At 42.6% G+C, this 19,258-nt stretch overlaps 1 protein-coding gene and 1 long non-coding RNA gene across 4 annotated transcripts; one reads left to right on the plus strand and one right to left on the minus strand.

Moving 5' to 3' along the window:
- Positions 1-262: 262 nt before the first annotated feature.
- On the minus strand, positions 263-8,963 carry Gm17021. 2 transcript variants are annotated; one of them, XR_380030.3, is made up of 2 exons: positions 8,362-8,963; positions 263-5,534 (listed from the first exon to the last, which is right to left on the minus strand). It is a non-coding gene; the product is annotated as a predicted gene 17021 (long non-coding RNA). The 2 variants fall into 2 exon arrangements; XR_871398.2 differs by lacking the exon at positions 263-5,534 and adding an exon at positions 7,746-8,057.
- Ccr9 (chemokine (C-C motif) receptor 9) lies at positions 2,767-19,013 on the plus strand. 2 transcript variants are annotated; one of them, NM_001166625.1, is made up of 4 exons: positions 2,767-2,863; positions 8,399-8,466; positions 10,108-10,152; positions 14,832-19,013. In NM_001166625.1, the coding sequence occupies exons 3-4, from the start codon at positions 10,132-10,134 to the stop codon at positions 15,918-15,920; spliced, it is 1,110 nt and encodes a 369-aa protein (NP_001160097.1). In that variant the 5' UTR covers positions 2,767-2,863; positions 8,399-8,466; positions 10,108-10,131; the 3' UTR covers positions 15,921-19,013. The 2 variants fall into 2 exon arrangements, with proteins under 2 accessions (NP_001160097.1, NP_034043.1); NM_009913.6 differs by lacking the exon at positions 8,399-8,466.
- The last annotated feature ends 245 nt before the right edge of the window (positions 19,014-19,258 follow it).

Genomic DNA, 19,258 nt, shown 5'->3' on the forward strand with positions numbered 1-19,258 from the left:
AATCACGTTTAAATTTAAACCAACTGCAATCATACACACACACACACACACACACACACACACACATCTATCTATCTATCTATCTAAAATTTTTATTTATTTATTTATATTTGGTTTTTCCACACAGAGTTTCTCTGTATAGCCCTGTCAGTTCTGGAACTCTGGAACTCTGTAGGTCAGGCTGACCTTCAACTCAGAGATCTGTCTGCCTCTGCCTCCTGAGTGCTGCGATTAAAGGCTTGCACTACCACACTTGGCTTAATTTTTTTTTTAAAAGACCAGTTTCTCACTCCCACTAACTTCAGAGTTATTTCTTGCAACTCTATGTGGTTGCACACTGGACAGTGTGGCTTCGGGATGTGTCTACTGATGCTGAGGCATTCATAGCTCTCCTCTCAATTCCTAGGACTTACACTTGACTCCTTCTGTTTTCCCTAATATATACAGAAAATGCTTAAATTCCTGGCATGTAATTCTGGGCTACAACCATAGCCAAAGTTCTGCCTGATCTCTGTCCACTATGACCTGTAGGGACTGACGGGACCTTTCACACTCCTAGGAGTTTGAACTTGGGATTCTCTCTGCTACACTCAGCAGAGCTTTGCCACCGAACTGCTCTTTGCTGAATCAGTATACCGTCTTCTTTTAGGTCAGCTTAATCAATGGAAAGGAGACAGACAACAAAGTCCTTCCGAAGACCCCTATGTGCTTCTGTGGTATGACTTTCCTAATATGTGTAAATATTAAAGAAGGAGGAGAGCCAGACTGTCAGTGCATCTGGAGAGCAGTGAACTGAAGCAGACTTTTCTTTTCTGCTAGAGACAACTCCAGAACACAGTTTATGAGAAGGAGCAAAGGAGGATCAGATGAGTCTATTGGCTTCAGCAGCAAGGCCAATGTCAGTTTCTGTTATAGATACTGGGACTTGTAGACAGCAATTCTGGATTCCAGTTATTCACTAGAGACCATCAGTTACTGGTACTAATAGCTGGCCTGGTTACTGAGGACACGGTGTTCTGCTTTCTAGAGCCCATCTTAGGCAGGATGAAAGGGGGTCACCAGCATCCTACTGTCACCCAGTTCTGAATTCTAATGGCCAATGCAGAAGTCCAGCAAAGACACTGAAAGGATGGAGCTTTTCTTGCAAGGGATGAACCAAACTAGACAACTAAAGAGGCACCTCAGTGGCCCTGGGTTCCTTTGAGAGTCCAGAAACTCTCTCTGGGATGTCCTTGCCTTTTCCTGACTCCCCAGCCTCTTCAATATGTCCAAGAAGAGGGTTGTTGTGAGTGAGAGTAGGACCTCTTCAGATTTGCTTTCTCTTAGACCGTGGGGCCCATGTGGAGGAAGGGGTCTGACTTTTATTCCTCACTGCATCCATCTCCTTCCATCTTTGAACCACCTCTTCTGGCTTTCTGATGTACTTGCACTGGTTCCTTGCCATACTCTAACTCGGGGAAGAGACAGGTCTCAGAGAAGGAAGTCTTAACAATTCTAGTCTCTCCCTCCAGGAGGCTTTCCAGGCACAAGGCAAACAGCAAGTTCACTGCTATCTCTGCCTAAAGGTGGCCAGAAGGTCAGGGCCTAGAGCATGCTCTTCCTGCTGCTCCCTTCTTTTCTCTCAGTAATTGACACAGCATTGGACACTGTCAGAGACTGGTAGTACACTAGTTATGCACATGAATGTGGGTTGAGGGAAGGGAATTTCTTGGCTTACTCACACCATGGTTCCCTGGAGGTGATGAATCAATTGCATCTTTCATTCTTACTACTCAGGTCTTTCAGCCTTTCCTATGCTTATTAACCTTTTGCCACTGAGATATAAATTAGGACAAATCATGAAATCTCTTTGTTCTGTACTAGGAGGGGGTGATTGCTGGGCTATATGTCTGGGAGTAACACTGCACTTAGTGCACAGGATGCTAAACACATCAAGAGGAAATTAGTCTTCTAGAATGAGCTGTGATTTGTATATTTCAAATATAAAAAGGAGTTTTAAAAAAATGATGACAACAGGGAATCTTCACTATAACTGTGGCCCTTTAAGAAGATATCACCTGTGAGTTTCTATAAAAAATATAACATTTGCATGTTGAGACTTTTCAAAACTTTACTGAAACACCTGTGATTCATAAAGACACTTTAGCTCTCAATGTTAACATATGTGTAAAACTTTTCTGAATTTAAGGTGTCCTTGGTCCTTCATAATCTGTTCCAAGCTGCCTATCACATACAGAACTTTCTGAGGTAACAGCATCCGCAGAGTGCTCTGCCATGTCATAAATGTTAGGCATCTGTACTATCCGTCATCTGTAGCAGCCATGGGTGCATGTGTTGAGTGTCACTGCAGAGGTGCTCCCCATTATAGTTTCCATTTCAGTGGGAACATTTGGCTGGTAGCTATAGAACTGGGCAACACAGGTCTCTCAAGGCCTCAAAGGACACATCTTGATAGACAGTATAGAGGTAGTACCTCACATATACTTGTTCTTATAAATGTGTGCCTCTGGCCAGGACTCCCCATGTCTCCGGCTCCTGTATCGGGGGCCTAAGAAGACAATTTGCTCTTAGACTCTGTGTGTACATTGTCCACACTGAAGATGGTTAATCCTTAACCCTGGTGGTCCTTAGCTTTGCATTTCTGGCTGCAAATGATAGATGTGTGTTACTAGAATCTGCAGCAGGTGGCTCCCCACCCTTCTGGGTTACTCCGCCAGTGACAACACAGGCAGAGGTGGCCTGGCTTCCTTTTTGGTGTGTTTTAGCGGATAGCTGTCTGCTCAGAACCCACAGAAGCCTTCTCATCCCAGGCAGCTGCAGTGGTCCTCTCCCTACAGACCCAGACTCTGCACTTCCCCTCCTGGTGAGTAGATCCTTCCCTTCTTCTGTGCCTTAGACATCACCTGTGTACTTGGCTATATGCTGCCACCAACGCATCTATATCCCATGAGTGCACTCATCTGTTCAGATGTCATGTGTACCATGCTCTTTGCTAGAAAGTTCCAGTATGGCTCAGGCTTCTTGTAGGGTGAATGAAGAGTCTCCCTCTCGGAACACAGTGAAGGTCAAGCTCAATAGCATTGTTTGTGATTTGTACCTTCAAGGGAGGAGAAACAGTGTTGGGACAGGTAGCAAGGGGGTTTCCAAAAGTCTGAGAAGGGTGACAACCTTGGGTCTGAGAGACTGGCCACAGAAAGGACTTTTATAGCAGAGAAACCTTGGGGACCAAAAACTTGACAGGAGTGCAGTAGACTATGGTTCGTTAGACAATGAAGTGCTCAGTTGTTTAACTCCATGTCAAACTCTGTGCTCAGTACATGAAGTGTGGCCCAGGAAAGACAGACTAAAACATATATATTTATAAAACTATGTGTGGTGTGATTCCCTTCGCACTGGTACATGTTTATGTGCTATTAAAGGGACAGTACGAAGACACGGCTCAGAAATCTAACAATGGCTAAACTGGAAAGTGATACTTGACTTTGTATTTTTCCCTCGTTTATATTTATAAAGAGAGAGAGTGTGTGTGTGTTTGAAGTTTTGGATCTTTTTGTGCATTGTGAAAATATTCTTTGTTGATCAGAAAAGAAGCCAAGTTATTTCAAACGACCCATCCATAGAAAATTGGCATGCCCTTTCTTTTACAACATGTCCACATTCTTCTGTTCTAAAAAGAATTTAAAGATTTATTATACTTTTAATTACGCATGTGCACATGTGAGAACCGGTGCTTGAAGTACTGATGACTGTGTGAGTCTTCTAACATAGCTGAAATTCATACTTAGGTCCTCTTCAAGACACGTATTATATCTGTTCTTAGTTGCTGAGCCATCTCTCCATGACCTCCACACTCTCATTCTTCAGTTCTTAATTAGCCTGCTCTATAGCCAGCCAGTAGGTCATAGCAACTGTTGCTGAGCTAGTGATCTGGACCTGCAGGCAACCACTACCAAGGGAATCTGTCTCTTTAGCCTCTTTGCCAAACAATCCAAAATAATGGTCATTCCAGCATCTGGAGTTTCAGAGCCCTCTTCTTCCAATTTCTGTCCATTCTTATCAATACTGTAGACTCATGCTCACAGGTCCCAGGGAAGTGAGCTCCTGACTCAGACTTTGTGAATAGGTCTGATGGTAGATGACTCAGAGTCCTAGAGCTACACACACACACACACACACACACACACACGCTAAAATGATTCAACTCATGAGTACCAAGTAGGACAAAGGTCAAAGTATAGACCTGGGTTCATAGCTCCTGTTCACAGTGTGACCTACTATGATTGGTAGTAGCACTGGATGTGATATAGGCAGTGACAAGCCATCTCTATCTGATTTTTCTGTTAGTTTCTTAAGGGAAACAGAATAGGAAAGTAATGGCAGAGTAAGGATAGTTTTAGACTGACCTACCTCATAGGCAGTTTTCACTTCTGTAGAACGAGCAGCTTTCCTCTGTCTCCTGAACATTATGCTTTCAGGTTTCATGTCTTAGCTGATGAATTTTTCCTACCACAGAGCAATGTTTCCTCACCTCATCCCATGATTCTACACCCTTCAAACCTCCAGGGTCAGCAAGAGTTACTTTCTCAGTGAAGCCCTTCTATTCATACCCTGGTGTTGAAAGGAGGATTCACTTTTCCTTTCCCATAACCTCTCAGGACATTGCTTTTGTGTCATTTCCAGCCTTAACCTCCCCACTGAGCTTGCATGTGAGCTCCTTGGGGGTGTGAATTCTCACACATAGTGCTTACACCTAGCTAGTATGCAGCACACCTAGCCACCGCTGTGAGATGAAGGTGATCTCAGCTCTCACAAAGCCATATTCTGAACAGAGCATTTGCATAGCCTGCTTCTCCATTGTCCATGCAGTCCTGGGACCAGGAGGGACTGTCATTGCCCCATTTCCTAACTGAGAAATCCAGGCTCCGAGAGGACTCTTGTTGCCAAGCCTCACTGACAGAAAGGATTAATCAAAGGCAGAGGAGCTATGGTATCTGGTCCAGTGCTCTCCCAGCAGTCTGGCCTGTCATCTAGATAGACTCTGCTGTCAGGAGGTCGTAAGGAGAGTGAAGAGCAGGTCAGTGTGGAGTCGACGTCTGCTCAGTCCTGGGAGTTTCATGGTTCCTTCCCTCTCTGTGTGTTTTGTCATATGTGGGCTTTCCTAGTTCTTCTTCCCCTCCGGCCCCCATCCCTCCTCAAGGCGAGAAGGAAATGAAAGCTGGGTCTGTGACTAGCTGTGTAGAATACATTTGACCAGTGTCTGGACAAAGATTAAAGAGGAACCAATGTAAAGTCCAAGGCTGCCTGTAGTTCACGTACTACTTCAGGGAGGAGTGCCTGTTTGTTTTCTCCTTTTGTTCTCTTCAAATTTCCTGTGTGCCAGAAGTAAACTCATAACGGAAGAAAGAAGAATCTTTTAAGAAGCTAGTGCTGGATTTCCACCACAGCTGGAGCAGGCTTTAGAAGCAGATGTGTTGAGCAGAGGACACTTGGCTGTTACGTCTTTTCCTTCCTTCTTTCTCTCTCTCTCTCTCCTCCTTTAAAAAAACTGACAAGTTATTTTTATGATCGCTCTTACAATTTCACACACTTGATAAACATTCTAATGCACTACAAAATTTATAAGAAGGATCAAGTCTAATTTTTCACTATTGATCATGGGTTAGGCTTTTTCAGAATGGCTTCTGTTCCAAGAATGGCACAAGTTCTTGTATATGTATTTTAAAGATCAAAAAGCATAGTCTTGTACAATTTACATTTTAATCTAATAATTTTAGTGACCTTGTTTTTAATGGGCCTGGAGCATTTCTTCTTTTTAATTGGCTATGTGTGTTTTGGAGTATGTATATCATAATGTGACCAGCTGCTATGTATTTAAGTTGTTTCCAGACTTTTGTTCTGCAAGAAAATGCTGCAGCATTGACAGAACAGAACATCTGCTGAACAGCAGTGTCCTGCCCTACACATTTTGATACTGTTTCATCCACCCCTGAAAGGCTAATAAGTACCAACAGCTACACACTCTGTACCATGAAGGTTTCTTCATTCTTATACCCACACCATTACTGTCTGTTGCTGTCTTCACCCTAAAACCTGCTGTAATCAAAACCACCTTCCTTTTCTGACTTCTTTCTTTTGAAAAATGTATTAGGAGTCATGTGCTCACTGTTCAAACTCTTCATTCAAGGAAAAAACAAGTGACATACGACACTGATACTAGAAATTTATGGAATGATTTATGACTCATGCTTCTCAAAGCTGGTTGCTTAGTTAGGGGGTATTTTTCATTTAGTGGAAAAGCAATTTTTATCTCCAAAAGGTTGCTTTTTGTTGTTTTAAAAAACAAAATTCCCAGCCGTTCAATTTTACCAAATGGAGACTCAGGAGCTAGATGCTGTGATGAAAGCTGTAGCTCAGAGACAGAGAAAGCACCCAGCTGACCTTCCTACTCTACTGACTTTCCAGAAGGAAAAATCTTTCTCTTTCGCCAAGCTGTCTTAAACACCCTTCAACTCAAAGACCCTCCTTTCTGTTTACTTATGTTCACTCCCTATCAGCTGGTTGCTTGCTCCACCTCTTGACCTATGGTTTACTCACCTCAAGTACTTGTTTACAGTAAACAGAAAGCTCTAGGAGTAAAGGCTCAGCCATAGTTAGAAACAGATTCTTACAGTTCAGTCTCAGGGGTTCACAATGTGATCAAATATCCTGCAACAGCTTTTCTTTTTGTGAGTGCATTCCTATCTTAAGATTGACTTAGTGATATCTGAAATGTGGCTGAACAGAAATCTATCCCCTCCAAAAGAGCAAAGGACCCCAGAAGAGGTTACTCTCAAACTTAAGAAGAAAGGAGAAGAGTATAATATTTTTTTCTGAAAAGATGCATGCCTCATTTCTATCCATTCAGAAGTATTTCAAAGTAATTATAGACAGAAATTGGAGATAAGATACCAGATATCCAGAAGGAATGCTTAAATGGTATGAGCCAGTTCCTGTTAGAAGCCATGCAGCCAGATTATTTAGGTAGGGAAGAATAAATAATAAGACAAAATGCCATAATTTGATGAAAAGAAAAGGGATAAATAGTTGTGCAGATACTCACAGAAACAAAGCCGGGAAGGAAAATACATTGATATCAGTTTTTGGAGATGTAAATGTCTGGGCATTTTGCTTTTTTCTCTCTCTCAACTTTTGTATATTTGCCAAATATTTAAACATTTAAAAGATTTATATTTTGGTGTGTTTGTACCTGTGTCGTCTGTGTGGGAGTATGTACATGTGTGCAGATTCCTACAGAAATCAGAGGTATTGGCTCCTCCCAGAGTTGGAGTAACTAATGGTTGTGTGCTCCCCGATGTGAGTGCTAGGAACCAAACTCAGATCCTCTTTAAGAGTGTTATATAGTCTTAACCACTAAGCTATTTCTCTAGTTCCATAGAAACATATTTTTAAAAGAAAAGTAAAAACCAAAAACATTATGTTTAAAGAAAATATAAAGATTTCCTTCTAATTAAAAAAAAAAGCAACTCCCCCCCCCCAAAAAAAAGACTTTTCTCAGCTACCACCAGATAGAGTAAAATCAATGAGGTTGTGACCCAAGCTGAGCCCCACACTGACTCAGATTCAGGCCCCCTCCAGGCTTTCTTCTGCTTGGGGTCAATATCCAAGACATTTTTTTCTCTAATTTTTTGGTAACTTTTTCAGATCTAGTTACAAACATACAGAAGACACAGAGCCGTGGTGTTTATCTGTTTACCTTCAGTATATCTATCCATTTATCTATGTAATCGAATTTTCTTTTAGACAGGGTTTTGCTATGTAGGCCAGCCTTCCCTGGAGCTCACAATCGGGTCCTTTCTCCAAGTGCTGGGATTACAGTGCTACATCACCACACCAGTCCTCTATTCCACTTTAAAACTGTGAATTTGTGTGGCTCCCTCACTTCCAAAGCACAGCACAAGGCAGGCAGTTCGGTGCTTTGGAGATCTGCTGTACAAAGGGCAGGAAAGGAAGTTCAGGCAGTTTGTTGTGGGCTTGCTAATAACGAAGATGATTGATTGCTGTGCAAAAGAGAGGGAGAGAGGGAGGGGGAGAGAGAGAGGGGGAGAGGGAGGGAGGGAGGGAGGGAGGGAGGGAGGGAGGGAGGGAGAGAGAGAGAGAGAGAGAGAGAGAGAGAGAGAGAGAGAGAGAGAGAGAGAGAGAGAGAGAGAATCTTATTTTCCTTGTTACGTTGGACTTCTTTAAGTCCTAGTAACAATAAAGACAAATAGCAAAAGGAAAAATGTGTTCTTGTACACCTATCTATCCCTGTGAAACCATCACAGCCATGGGTCTCCCTCCTCCCACTCAGACTTTCCCCCTCACCTTTGCATCCTGACGGCCCTCATGTTCTCCTCCTCAGTCTCTTTCCAGGAAATCTCTGGTCTGCCTTTGCCACTGGAGGCTGGTCTGCATTATCTTGAATTTTATGTAAGTGAAAGCAAACAGTATATACTTTTAGATTTGTCTCCCTTACTCAGCATAAAATTCCTTTGAGACCAATCTGAGCTCCTGTGTGAGGTGGCCATTCATTTCTCCTGTTATGTAAATGTTCCAGCAACTTTTCCATCTATTACTAAATCTATAGTTTGGCTGTCACCAAAAAAGCTGGTGTGAAGAGTCATGTGCAAGTTGCTGTGGGACATATGGATGCATTTTTTCCTTAGGTAATTTCTTAGGAATAGGATAATTGGTTGTATGGTAAGCATATATTTGGGTTGGGAGACGTCTCAGTTGTTAAACTACCTGCTGTGGAAGCGTGAAGACTCATTTGTATCCACAGCACCATAGAAGCCAAGTACAGTAGTGATGTCTATAAGCCCAGCTCTGAAGGGGTATAGACTGGCTGATCTCTGAGTGAGAGGTTCTGCCATAACAAAACAAACCAACCAAACAAACAAACACGAAAAAAGCAAAAGCAAAGAAACAAGGTGGGTGCTAGAGAGATGACCCAGCAGTTAAAAGTATTGGTGGATGCTCTTCCAGAGGATCTGGGTTCAATTCCAAAGCCAGGGGATCTGATGCCCTCTCCTGGCCTTTTCTGGCATTATGCACGTATCTGGTGCAGTCCTATCAATAGGCAAACACAAATATGCATGAGAGAGAGAGAGAGAGAGAGAGAGAGAGAGAGAGGAGAGGAGAGGAGAGGAGAGGAGAGGAGAGGAGAGGAGAGGAGAGGAGAGGAGAGGAGAGGAGAGGAGAGGAGAGGAGAGGAGAGGAGAGGAGAGGAGAGAAGAGAAGAGAAGAGAAGAGAAGAGAAGAGAAGAGAAGAGAAGAGAAGAGAAGAGAAGAGGAGACTTTCTGTTGACTTTTGGCCTTCACACACACACACACACACACACACACACACACACACACACACACACACACGTTCCCAATCTGACAAACTGTTTTCTAGAATTGTTGTATCTCATTCTGTGTTATGAAGTCAGGCCGTGTGAAAAGCAAAGCCGCAGGAAAGGAGGCAGCAGAACACACTGGATTCGTGGAGCAGGTCTTCTAGTACCGAGATGTGTAGTGCTGACTGAGGGCTGGGGTGGAGGCACTGGCCAGGCACAGAGCCCTCTTCAAAGGAGTCCAACTCTGGGTTTCCCTCCCAGGCTGGGTGCCTACACACTCTTCTTAAGGGAGCTCTGACCTGGTATTGCTAGCTTATGCTTAGGCGATATAATAAAGTGGGGGTGGAGAGAGAAGGAGTCATTCTCAGACCTTAGAGAAGTTGAACCAAGAAGAAATGAACTATGGCAGAAGGATGGGCTGGAGACTACCTAAGAGGTTCATCATTCACAGATGCAAGTTGTGTGAAATACCTACGTTAAAAGAAATTAAGCATTAAACCCTGTCTATTACTGTAAAGAAGTAAGCAGTCACTCAGGAACTGTTGCTTTCATTCTATATTTTCAATAATATTCTGATATGCTGCTACAGTCCGAAAAGGAACATGCATTTTAATACTTTCTTGTGATTTTTTATCACAAACAAGTTTAATGTTGAATCTCCACCTTTGGTTTTTGGTTCCCAAAGTGCATCTGTAAATTTTTCTTCTTTCTGATTTTTACCCTTTCTTTCTAGAAGCTGATTGGCGTCCGATCCACCATGATGCCCACAGAACTCACAGTGAGTATAGTCATGACCTCAGGTGCCTCAGAACACTTACTCTCTCTCCCTGGGCCTCCCTGCATGGGGCTATGGGAAGGAGTCTGCTGTGGGGATGGAGTTTCCTTGTGGTGCTCCAGGCTAAGAGCTCTGTCAGGGGTGCCCATCACTGTACGGGATGTTTCTGGCTATATCTACTCTCTTTGTAAACAAAGTAAGCATTGGGAGGGGCATGCTGTAAATACAGAAAACTTAAAATTTAAATTTTATTAATAGCAGAGGAGTTTTGTGCTCTTTGACTATGATAGGCTTTGTCCCATATGTTTTCTGATGCTCTCACAAAGGAAAGAGAGAACCCACTTGTTTTGTTTAATAAACGCCGTGTGGTGGGGAAATACTTGCCTTTCTCTCATAAGCACTCAGCTCTTTCAAAAGCTGACAGTGGTATTTTCCTGAGAGCCTAAGAACGGAGCCAAGTTAAGCAGGTCAAAGAAATCATTGTCTGGATTCCTTTAAAACACACACACACAGACACACACACACACACACACACACAGACACACACACACACACACATACACACACATACATACACACATACACACACAGACACACAAATACACAGACACACACACACACAGACACACACACACACAGAGACACAGACACACACACACAGACACACACAGACACACACACAGACACACACACACAGACACACACACAGACACACACACACAGACACACACACACACAGAGACACACACATACACACACAGACACACACATACACACATACACACACACAGATACACACAGACACACACACAGACACACACATACACACATACAGACACACAGACACACACACACACACACAAACTGCAATTAAGCATAGGCTGAATTGATTCTAGAATCAAATCTAAGCACCTTATAATATTTGAAGGCTTTCATTTTGCTTCTGTAAAAGGGAAAATATGTTTTACGTGTAGATAATGGAAACTAAACCACCTCAGTGCAGCAAACAGATTTTCCTTCAGACCTTGTAGGTTTCTACGACCTACAGAATGTGGTGGCCAAATTAGGTTGTCAATAAAATTATTTATGTCACTCCAATATGTCCTTAGCATTGTCTGGGAATATTTATATGATTGTACATACTGTTAATCTGATCCTAGTAAGGCGAGGAGGCAACCTTGATTTTCTCTGCAGTAGAATTTGGCTCTTGGCCTCTGAGGCTGAGAGACCAATGCTGAGCAGCTTCTTCTGAGATGTCTCTCTCTTGGTTTCTCATTTGCCATTTCGGAAAATAGCTAAACATGAAAAGGCAGCCTAAATAAAAGGCGTGCCTCCCAACAGTGATGACCCTCCATGGTCAGAGAAGTCCTGATGGACCACTGAAGCCAGGTGCTGCATATGCTGCCAGCCCTGTTACTGACCAGGAAGCTGAAAATGGGAGAGGTGATGGAGGGTTCAAGGACTGAAGCAAATCAGAATACAAGTGAGGAATATTGTAGTCACCAAGCCATCTCTCCAGCAGGCAATGGGTCCTGTAATCCTAGCCTAATAAAAAGCCTGGCTCCCTATCCTCCTCTTCAGGCATGCTGAGATGTTTGTCATTCCTCTTTGTATTCCAGCCTCTTGCAGAAGGCATTCAGCTCTCTGTGTTTGTACAGGGACTCACCTTTCCTATCTTACTCAATTGCATGGGTCCTCCAGAACGCCCACTGGCTTGCTCCTCTCGCTTCTCACCAGAGACCAGAACACATCTTGAACTGACCCTTCTCTTATGCACTTTTCCTCATCCCTCCTTCCTTCTCTTGACCCCTTACTCATACTGCCATTAAAATCTGCACCTGTCCTGGGATAACTACATTTGTGAATGTGTGTGCCCTGGAGAAATGTCCTCCCCCTTGGCTTGTGTGGAGGGGTTTGCTATTTGCTTTCAAGCCTTGGGATAATTTAAGAGTCTATTAAAGTTATTTTGAAAATACTTAAACAAACAAACAAACAAACAGAAAAGTAAGAAAACTACCCCCAAACCCTGAACAACAAAACTCCACAAAAGCAGTTTCATTTCACCTCTATGTGAACTGCTAGTTATCTTTGCTCATCTTCATAGTTTAACTGACATCCCTCCAAAATGTTATCTTCCCACCTGTAAGTCTTCTACCATTCTGGTTCTGGGTCTAGGTGATCTATAGTCTAATTCTATCCCCAAAGCTTTTCCTTCAAAGTCTACTCAGGCCCCTCATCTGACAGCTTGGCTTTCCAGGGAGCTGAGACTTTTCACCTGGTCCCATATCCAGTGTTGGCAGGACTTTTCTGGCACCAGAGATGGTTCCTTCTGATGCTGGGCTTTTAAATGATTGCATGGATAGAGAGTAAGTCTTAATTTAAATGAAGAATTTGTGTCTCAGACCTGGGGACCAATATATTTAAAACAGAGAGAGGAGCTTTGTTGAGCTTTTCACAATAATGAGCTCTTTCTTAAGGAGCCCATGATGCCTCCTGCTGTTTCCTACCAGCCAGGGTCCAAGCAGGTTGGATTTAGTGGTATGAGCTTCAGAATTCTGGAGGCATTAGCCTCCTACTATGTACTACTTTTTATCCGCTCATTCAGCATGTTCTGGTATCTATCTAATACACACATACATGTGTGCATGTGTGTGCATACACACATACAGAGATAATATTCCATACTCAAATAAGTAAAGGAAACATTGCTAAGGAAAAAAATTTAAGGAAATCTCAAGAACCTTCTAATGTGCCAATATGCAACTAAAATTAAAAAAAAGTTTTATGGAACTCTTTCCAGAGATGAATCTGCTTCGGATAGTTGTGACTTTCAAAGATGAAAATGTAATATGCAGGCAGGCAGATTCTTCAGTATTCAACAACTGCGGGGACTGAGAAAGGTTGGTTGGCCATCAGAAGCATATGGGAATTATATAGCACAGCTAATGAAAAGTGATGGAATTTTATTATTCAATACCAATATGTATGTACATAAACTAATCAATTACCCTTACATATTTACTAATAATAACTACTTAAAGTAAAAAAAACTCACATAGATTGTCTAGTTCTAATACAGACAGGCAACTTGAAAAATTATTGCACTTTTCTCAAGGAAAAGAAATACTGTGAGATTGTCCTCTTACAAAAGAAATGCAGAGAATGTGCTTCAGGGCAAGACACTGGTAACTAAGAGTCTCTGTGAAATTATAAAGCCTAATGGAAGCCCCAAAGAGCAGATAGGAGGTGAGCTTATGTGGACATGGGATGGAGGCTTCAATAATGCAATTTATCTTGCTCTGGACCTGGCACCCTCCTACACCAACTATCTACTCGCCCAGGTTTCATCCATCCCCTTCTCTAGCTGTGGTACCCACAAGAAGTACATTGACACATTAGCATATATGTGTAGATATGTTTATGCATGTGTGTTTGTGTGCATGAGTGTGTAGATGGGCATGTGAGCAGGAGGGTGGGCATGCTGAGGCATATGAGAGTGTGCAATAAATGTGTGCCCCATGTATGTGACTGTATGTCCCAGTCAGAACCAGTTCCCTGAGTGTGAGACAGTTGTGATCACATGGGATTCAGGTGTTTAAGAATGTTTACACTTGACATAATGTTCACTGTCTTGAAAAATGTAATCTTTTCCCAACAAGGGTCCTAGGAAACTCTACAGCACTCACATTTATGTGTGCAATTGAGAGTGTAACCATGTGTATATGCAAATGTATGTGTGTGTGTGTGTGTGTGTGTGTGTGTGTGTGTGTGTGTGTGCGCCAATGAGTGTTTATACTTGTGGAGCTCTCAGGAAACTCAGAGGTGCTGTGACTCCAGTAGATTAAGGGGCTTCTGCTGACATTTTTATATTTGCAGATGTTGAATAGTTGGGGGAAAGGACTGTCACATGTCACAGTCACTCACACAGTTCAAGTAAATGCCCATTGTGGTCCTAAAGCTCTCTTTCCTATCATATCAGAATACTTGTCATCCACACTGTGAGTGTTCATTTGCTTCTCTGTATCTTTTACGAATAAGTTAAGTTCTATGAAAGTAGAAACCAGACTTGATTACCTGGTATCTTTAGCAGATATCACAGTAACTACTTTCAGATGGATAGTTAACATTTACTAAATAAACATTTCTTTCATTGATCAATTTCTATTGTTTTAACCAAACACCTTACTTAGGGTTACATATAAAGAAACTTCTTCAGTTACAGCTTGGGAGGCTGAAGGTCTAAGATTGGGCAGCCTTATCTGGTCAACCTCTGGTACAGGTCTCCTGGCTACAGTATGGCAGAAAACAACAACAACAAAAAAGAAACATATAGTCATATGGCAAGATAGGAAGTCAGAGAAATTTGAGGGCCAGACTCCCCCTCTTTTATAACAACAGGTTATTGTAGGAACTGGGATACCAAGAAAAGTCATTAATGTCTTCTATGGGAGTGTACCATTACATAACCAACAGTAAGCCCCACCTCAAATCATGACACTGGGTGACCAGTATTTTATAAACTTTACATGCTCAAGCCAAACTATATCAGAGCACAGTCCTCCTACCAACACATATGCTCCTCTTGCTTTATCATAGCACTTTGGGTCAGTTTATCCTATTTACCATCAGACCTGATCACTCAAAAGTTATCCTTGACTGAATGCTATCCATATTTCTTACAGAGCCTTATTCCTGGCATGTTTGATGACTTCAGCTATGACTCCACTGCTTCCACAGATGACTACATGAATTTGAATTTCAGTAGCTTCTTCTGTAAGAAAAATAATGTCAGGCAGTTTGCAAGCCATTTTCTTCCACCTCTGTACTGGCTTGTGTTCATTGTGGGCACCTTGGGCAACAGCCTGGTCATCCTTGTCTACTGGTATTGCACAAGAGTGAAGACCATGACTGACATGTTCCTTTTGAATTTAGCCATTGCTGATCTGCTCTTTCTTGCCACTCTTCCCTTCTGGGCCATTGCTGCTGCTGGTCAATGGATGTTCCAGACCTTCATGTGCAAGGTTGTGAACAGCATGTACAAGATGAACTTCTACAGCTGTGTGCTTCTCATCATGTGCATCAGTGTGGACAGATACATTGCCATTGTACAGGCCATGAAGGCTCAGGTCTGGAGGCAGAAAAGGCTGCTATACAGCAAGATGGTCTGCATTACCATCTGGGTGATGGCAGCTGTGCTCTGCACCCCAGAAATCCTGTACAGTCAAGTCAGTGGGGAATCTGGTATTGCCACATGTACCATGGTCTACCCTAAGGATAAGAATGCCAAGCTAAAGTCAGCTGTCTTGATCCTGAAGGTCACCTTGGGGTTTTTCCTCCCCTTTATGGTCATGGCCTTCTGCTATACCATCATCATTCATACCTTGGTACAGGCCAAGAAGTCATCCAAGCACAAGGCCCTCAAGGTGACCATCACTGTCCTCACTGTCTTCATTATGTCTCAGTTCCCCTACAACTCCATTCTTGTAGTGCAGGCTGTTGACGCTTATGCCATGTTCATCTCCAACTGCACTATTTCCACCAATATTGACATCTGCTTCCAGGTTACTCAGACTATTGCATTCTTCCACAGTTGTCTGAACCCAGTTCTCTATGTTTTTGTTGGCGAGAGATTCCGAAGGGATCTGGTGAAGACCCTGAAGAACCTGGGATGCATTAGCCAGGCCCAGTGGGTTTCATTCACAAGGAGAGAGGGTAGCTTGAAGCTTTCTTCTATGCTACTGGAGACAACTTCGGGGGCTCTCTCCCTATGAGAGAACTTCTCACAGGGCATATGGTCCTTTTTGGAAATAATGAGATATATAGCCACAACACAGTCTAAAGAGACAGTAAATAGTAAGAAAACTGGGGGTGGAGGGCAGGAAAAACAAAACAAACAATCTGGGATGAGCCTAAACAACTTTTATCATGTTCAGTCAGAATCTACCAAAGTTTCCAAAACTGAGCACTCCAGAAGCGCAGCAGTTGGTTTTTGGTTATAGTAACTGCAGTTCTGAGGAGGATGCTTGAGCAGCAGCAAAGACAGCCCAGCCTTGCACATGCTGATCATCAGTGCAGCTGGGTTTTGGAGGCAGAGTTTCTTCAGTGTTCCCAGTTTCTGTTACTTCAGATCTGGTGCTACTCCTCTTTAGAGGTGACAGAACACTGGCTGCCACCATGGTCCCCCCTCATGGCCCCCAAAAAAGGCTTATTGATAACCACCTCAGGATCTTTTCTCTATAGTCCTACTGGTGAGAAGACTGTTTGTATGTCTCATTACCTACAGATTTTATTTTATTTTTTAAATCTAGAATACACTCAAACATTCTGAGGTTGAATGCCATTCTGATTGATCTCTTTGATCTCTCTTGAGCCAGGGAGAACCACTGTCCCTAGTTTGGAGCCACCTGTCAGACAGGTTAGTCAGCCAATGTACAGCTGACCACATCACATTACCTGGAGTCTTGCTCCCAATCCACTTCTGTGTCAGGCAGAAGATACCATGTCCAAACCTAGCTGCAAGCACAAACTAGGAAAGGATCTAGCCTGTTCCCTGGTGTGGCCCTCACAGAATTAAGCTGGAGAATATGTTTGGATGGTGGGAACCTAGCCTTTGGGACTTCCTCAGGCAAGAGGCACTTGCTGCAGGTTCTCCCATCTCTTTGCCAGTGACATGGCCTTTCCTTCTGAGGCTCCCTGCTACCTCCCCTTTCCATACTCTGTAGTCCCAACAGTTTACAACCTTTAAATTTTAGATTAAGAAGAACTGGTAGGTTGGGCATGGTAGTGTACACCTTTAATCCCAGCACTTGGGAGGCAGAGGCAGAATGATCTCTGTGAGTTCAAGATCAGCCTAGTCTACAAATTGAGTCCAGGACAGTCAGAGCTGGTTGCACAGAGAAACATCAAAAAACAAAAAAACAAAAAACAAAACAAAAAACAAAAAACAAAACAAAACAAAACAAAACAACCCCAACAACCAACCAATCAAGTAAAAATCCAAAGGGTTGGAGAGATGGCTCAGTGGTTAATTCCCAACCAGGGTTCAATTCCCAACACCTACATGGCAGCTCAAAACTGTCTTCAACTCCAGTTCCAGAGGATCTGATAGTCTCACACAGACATACAAGCAGGCAAAACACCAATGCACATGAAATAAAAATAAAATGAAAAAGAAAAATATGTAATATAATTTACCTTCCACCTATGTTTTTAATTACTTGATAAATTTATCACATTGAAAAAATCATTGCTTATCTTTAAATGTGTTTTATAATGTTTAGTTACAAATGTCCTTCACTTGCTATTTGTTTTACCATTTCTCAATATTGTATTTGTGAATTGTGAACAATTAAAGATTAGATAGAAATACAGTAATTGTAAAAGGTAAGGCTGGTAAATCTTTACCCCACCAAGCCACTTAAGTTTTTTTTTTTTTTTCTCTTCGACTTCCTTCATCTTTCACATACATATTAAGACACAAAGTGAACATTTCTGGGAAGGTCAGCAGGTAGTTTAGCAGAAAGAGGTAAGTGAGCCCCAAATATGACAAGCACGGCTTCCAAAACCAAGGTCAGTATAAGGTCAGAGACATCTGAATCATTGACTCATTTCTAGGAGATCCAGATATCTGCCCTGTTGAGGAACTTGATGAATGAGCAAGAAGTATAAGCTATACTGTCTTAGTTACTGTTCTATTATTGTGAAGAGACACCATGAGAGACAACTTATAGGAAAAAGCATTTGACTAGGAGAGTCACTTGTAGTTTCAGAGAGTTAGTTCATGATCATCATTGTGGGGAGCATGGTGGTAGGCAAGGATGGCGCTGAGAGCTTATGCTTGATCCACAGATATGCAGTAGAGTGAGACTGGGCCTGGTGTGGGTTTCTGAAACATCAAAACCTGCCCTCAGTGACACACTTCCTCTATCAAGGCCACACCCCTTAATCCTTACTAAGCAGTCCACCCACTGCAGACCAAGCATTTAAATATATGACCCTGTGAGGGCCATTCTCATTCAGATCCCAACAAAGACCTACACAGCCACAGCATTGCATTACACATTCAGACTACAGCACACACCTACACAGTCACAGCACTACACATTCAGACTACAACATATGCCTATGAGCCACAGCACTACACAGGTGGCATTTTGTTTGCTCTTGAATGCTAATTTGATTTTGTAGTTCTAACATTTTGTCCTGGAATCATAATGGTGCTGAAGGAGAGAGGCAGAAAGAGAAGCAGGGTGAACCTTCAATGTACTTGCTTAATCTATATGCTTGCCAAGAATTACTTACATAAAGGACCCTATGACAGAGAATTAGTGGGTGTTGAAGGTAAGTGCACATTAATTAGAAAATAATTCCAAGCTTTTCCCCCTGTGGTTTGTGATGGGGAGTTTGGGAACACTACAGGAAACACAGGCTTTGTACAATATCTAATGAAATAATTGCACTTAGTTTTAAGAAGCTCTTGGAAGTCTGGGAGATGCTTAGCTCTGGATTCAGTGAGAGAACCTGTTTCAAAAATTAAGGTAAAGGAGCAGAGAGCCCTTTCAGATGCTCCAGGTTCAACTCCCAGCACCCATATGGTGGTTGCAGCTGTCTGTAACTCAAGTTCCAAGGGATCCAGCACCCTCTTCTGGCTTCCATGGGAACCAGACACACATCTAGTACACATAAATACATACAGGAAAAACGCAATATTAAAAAAAAGATAATGCAGAGAGCATTAAAGGAAGACACCTGATATCAACCTCTGTGGGAAGCCGTGAACAATCGCCATTACAAGATGGCGCTGGCTTCCACAGTGTCTAACTAGTAAACAAGCAATGTGCGCAGGTGCTGGAGTAAATTCGTGCCAAGTCACTGCCCATCCCGGGGTGTAAGAGTGAAGTGAACAGCTAATCAAGAGCTGACACGTCACACAGAGGGGTATTTAAGCAGCACCATTTTCTGGGTTCGGGGTCTTCCTGAGAAGTAAGCAATAAAGATTTGCTGTAGAAGGATCTGGTTGTCCAAGTGTGTTTTGCTGGCAAAATGTTACAAGGACAAAGTGGTGCCAAAACCCGGGAATATATCATCACCAGGCGCTGAAAGGAGACTC

This window comes from Mus musculus, chromosome 9 (genome assembly GCF_000001635.26).
Source record: "Mus musculus strain C57BL/6J chromosome 9, GRCm38.p6 C57BL/6J".
Lineage (NCBI taxonomy): Eukaryota > Metazoa > Chordata > Mammalia > Rodentia > Muridae > Mus > Mus musculus.

Coding starts and splice junctions, on each gene's coding strand:
- Ccr9 (NM_001166625.1), top strand. CDS start 10,132: ATGATGCCCACAGAACTCACA. Junction 10,153..14,831: donor TGATGCCCACAGAACTCACA/GTGAGTATAGTC, acceptor TATTTCTTACAG/AGCCTTATTCCTGGCATGTT.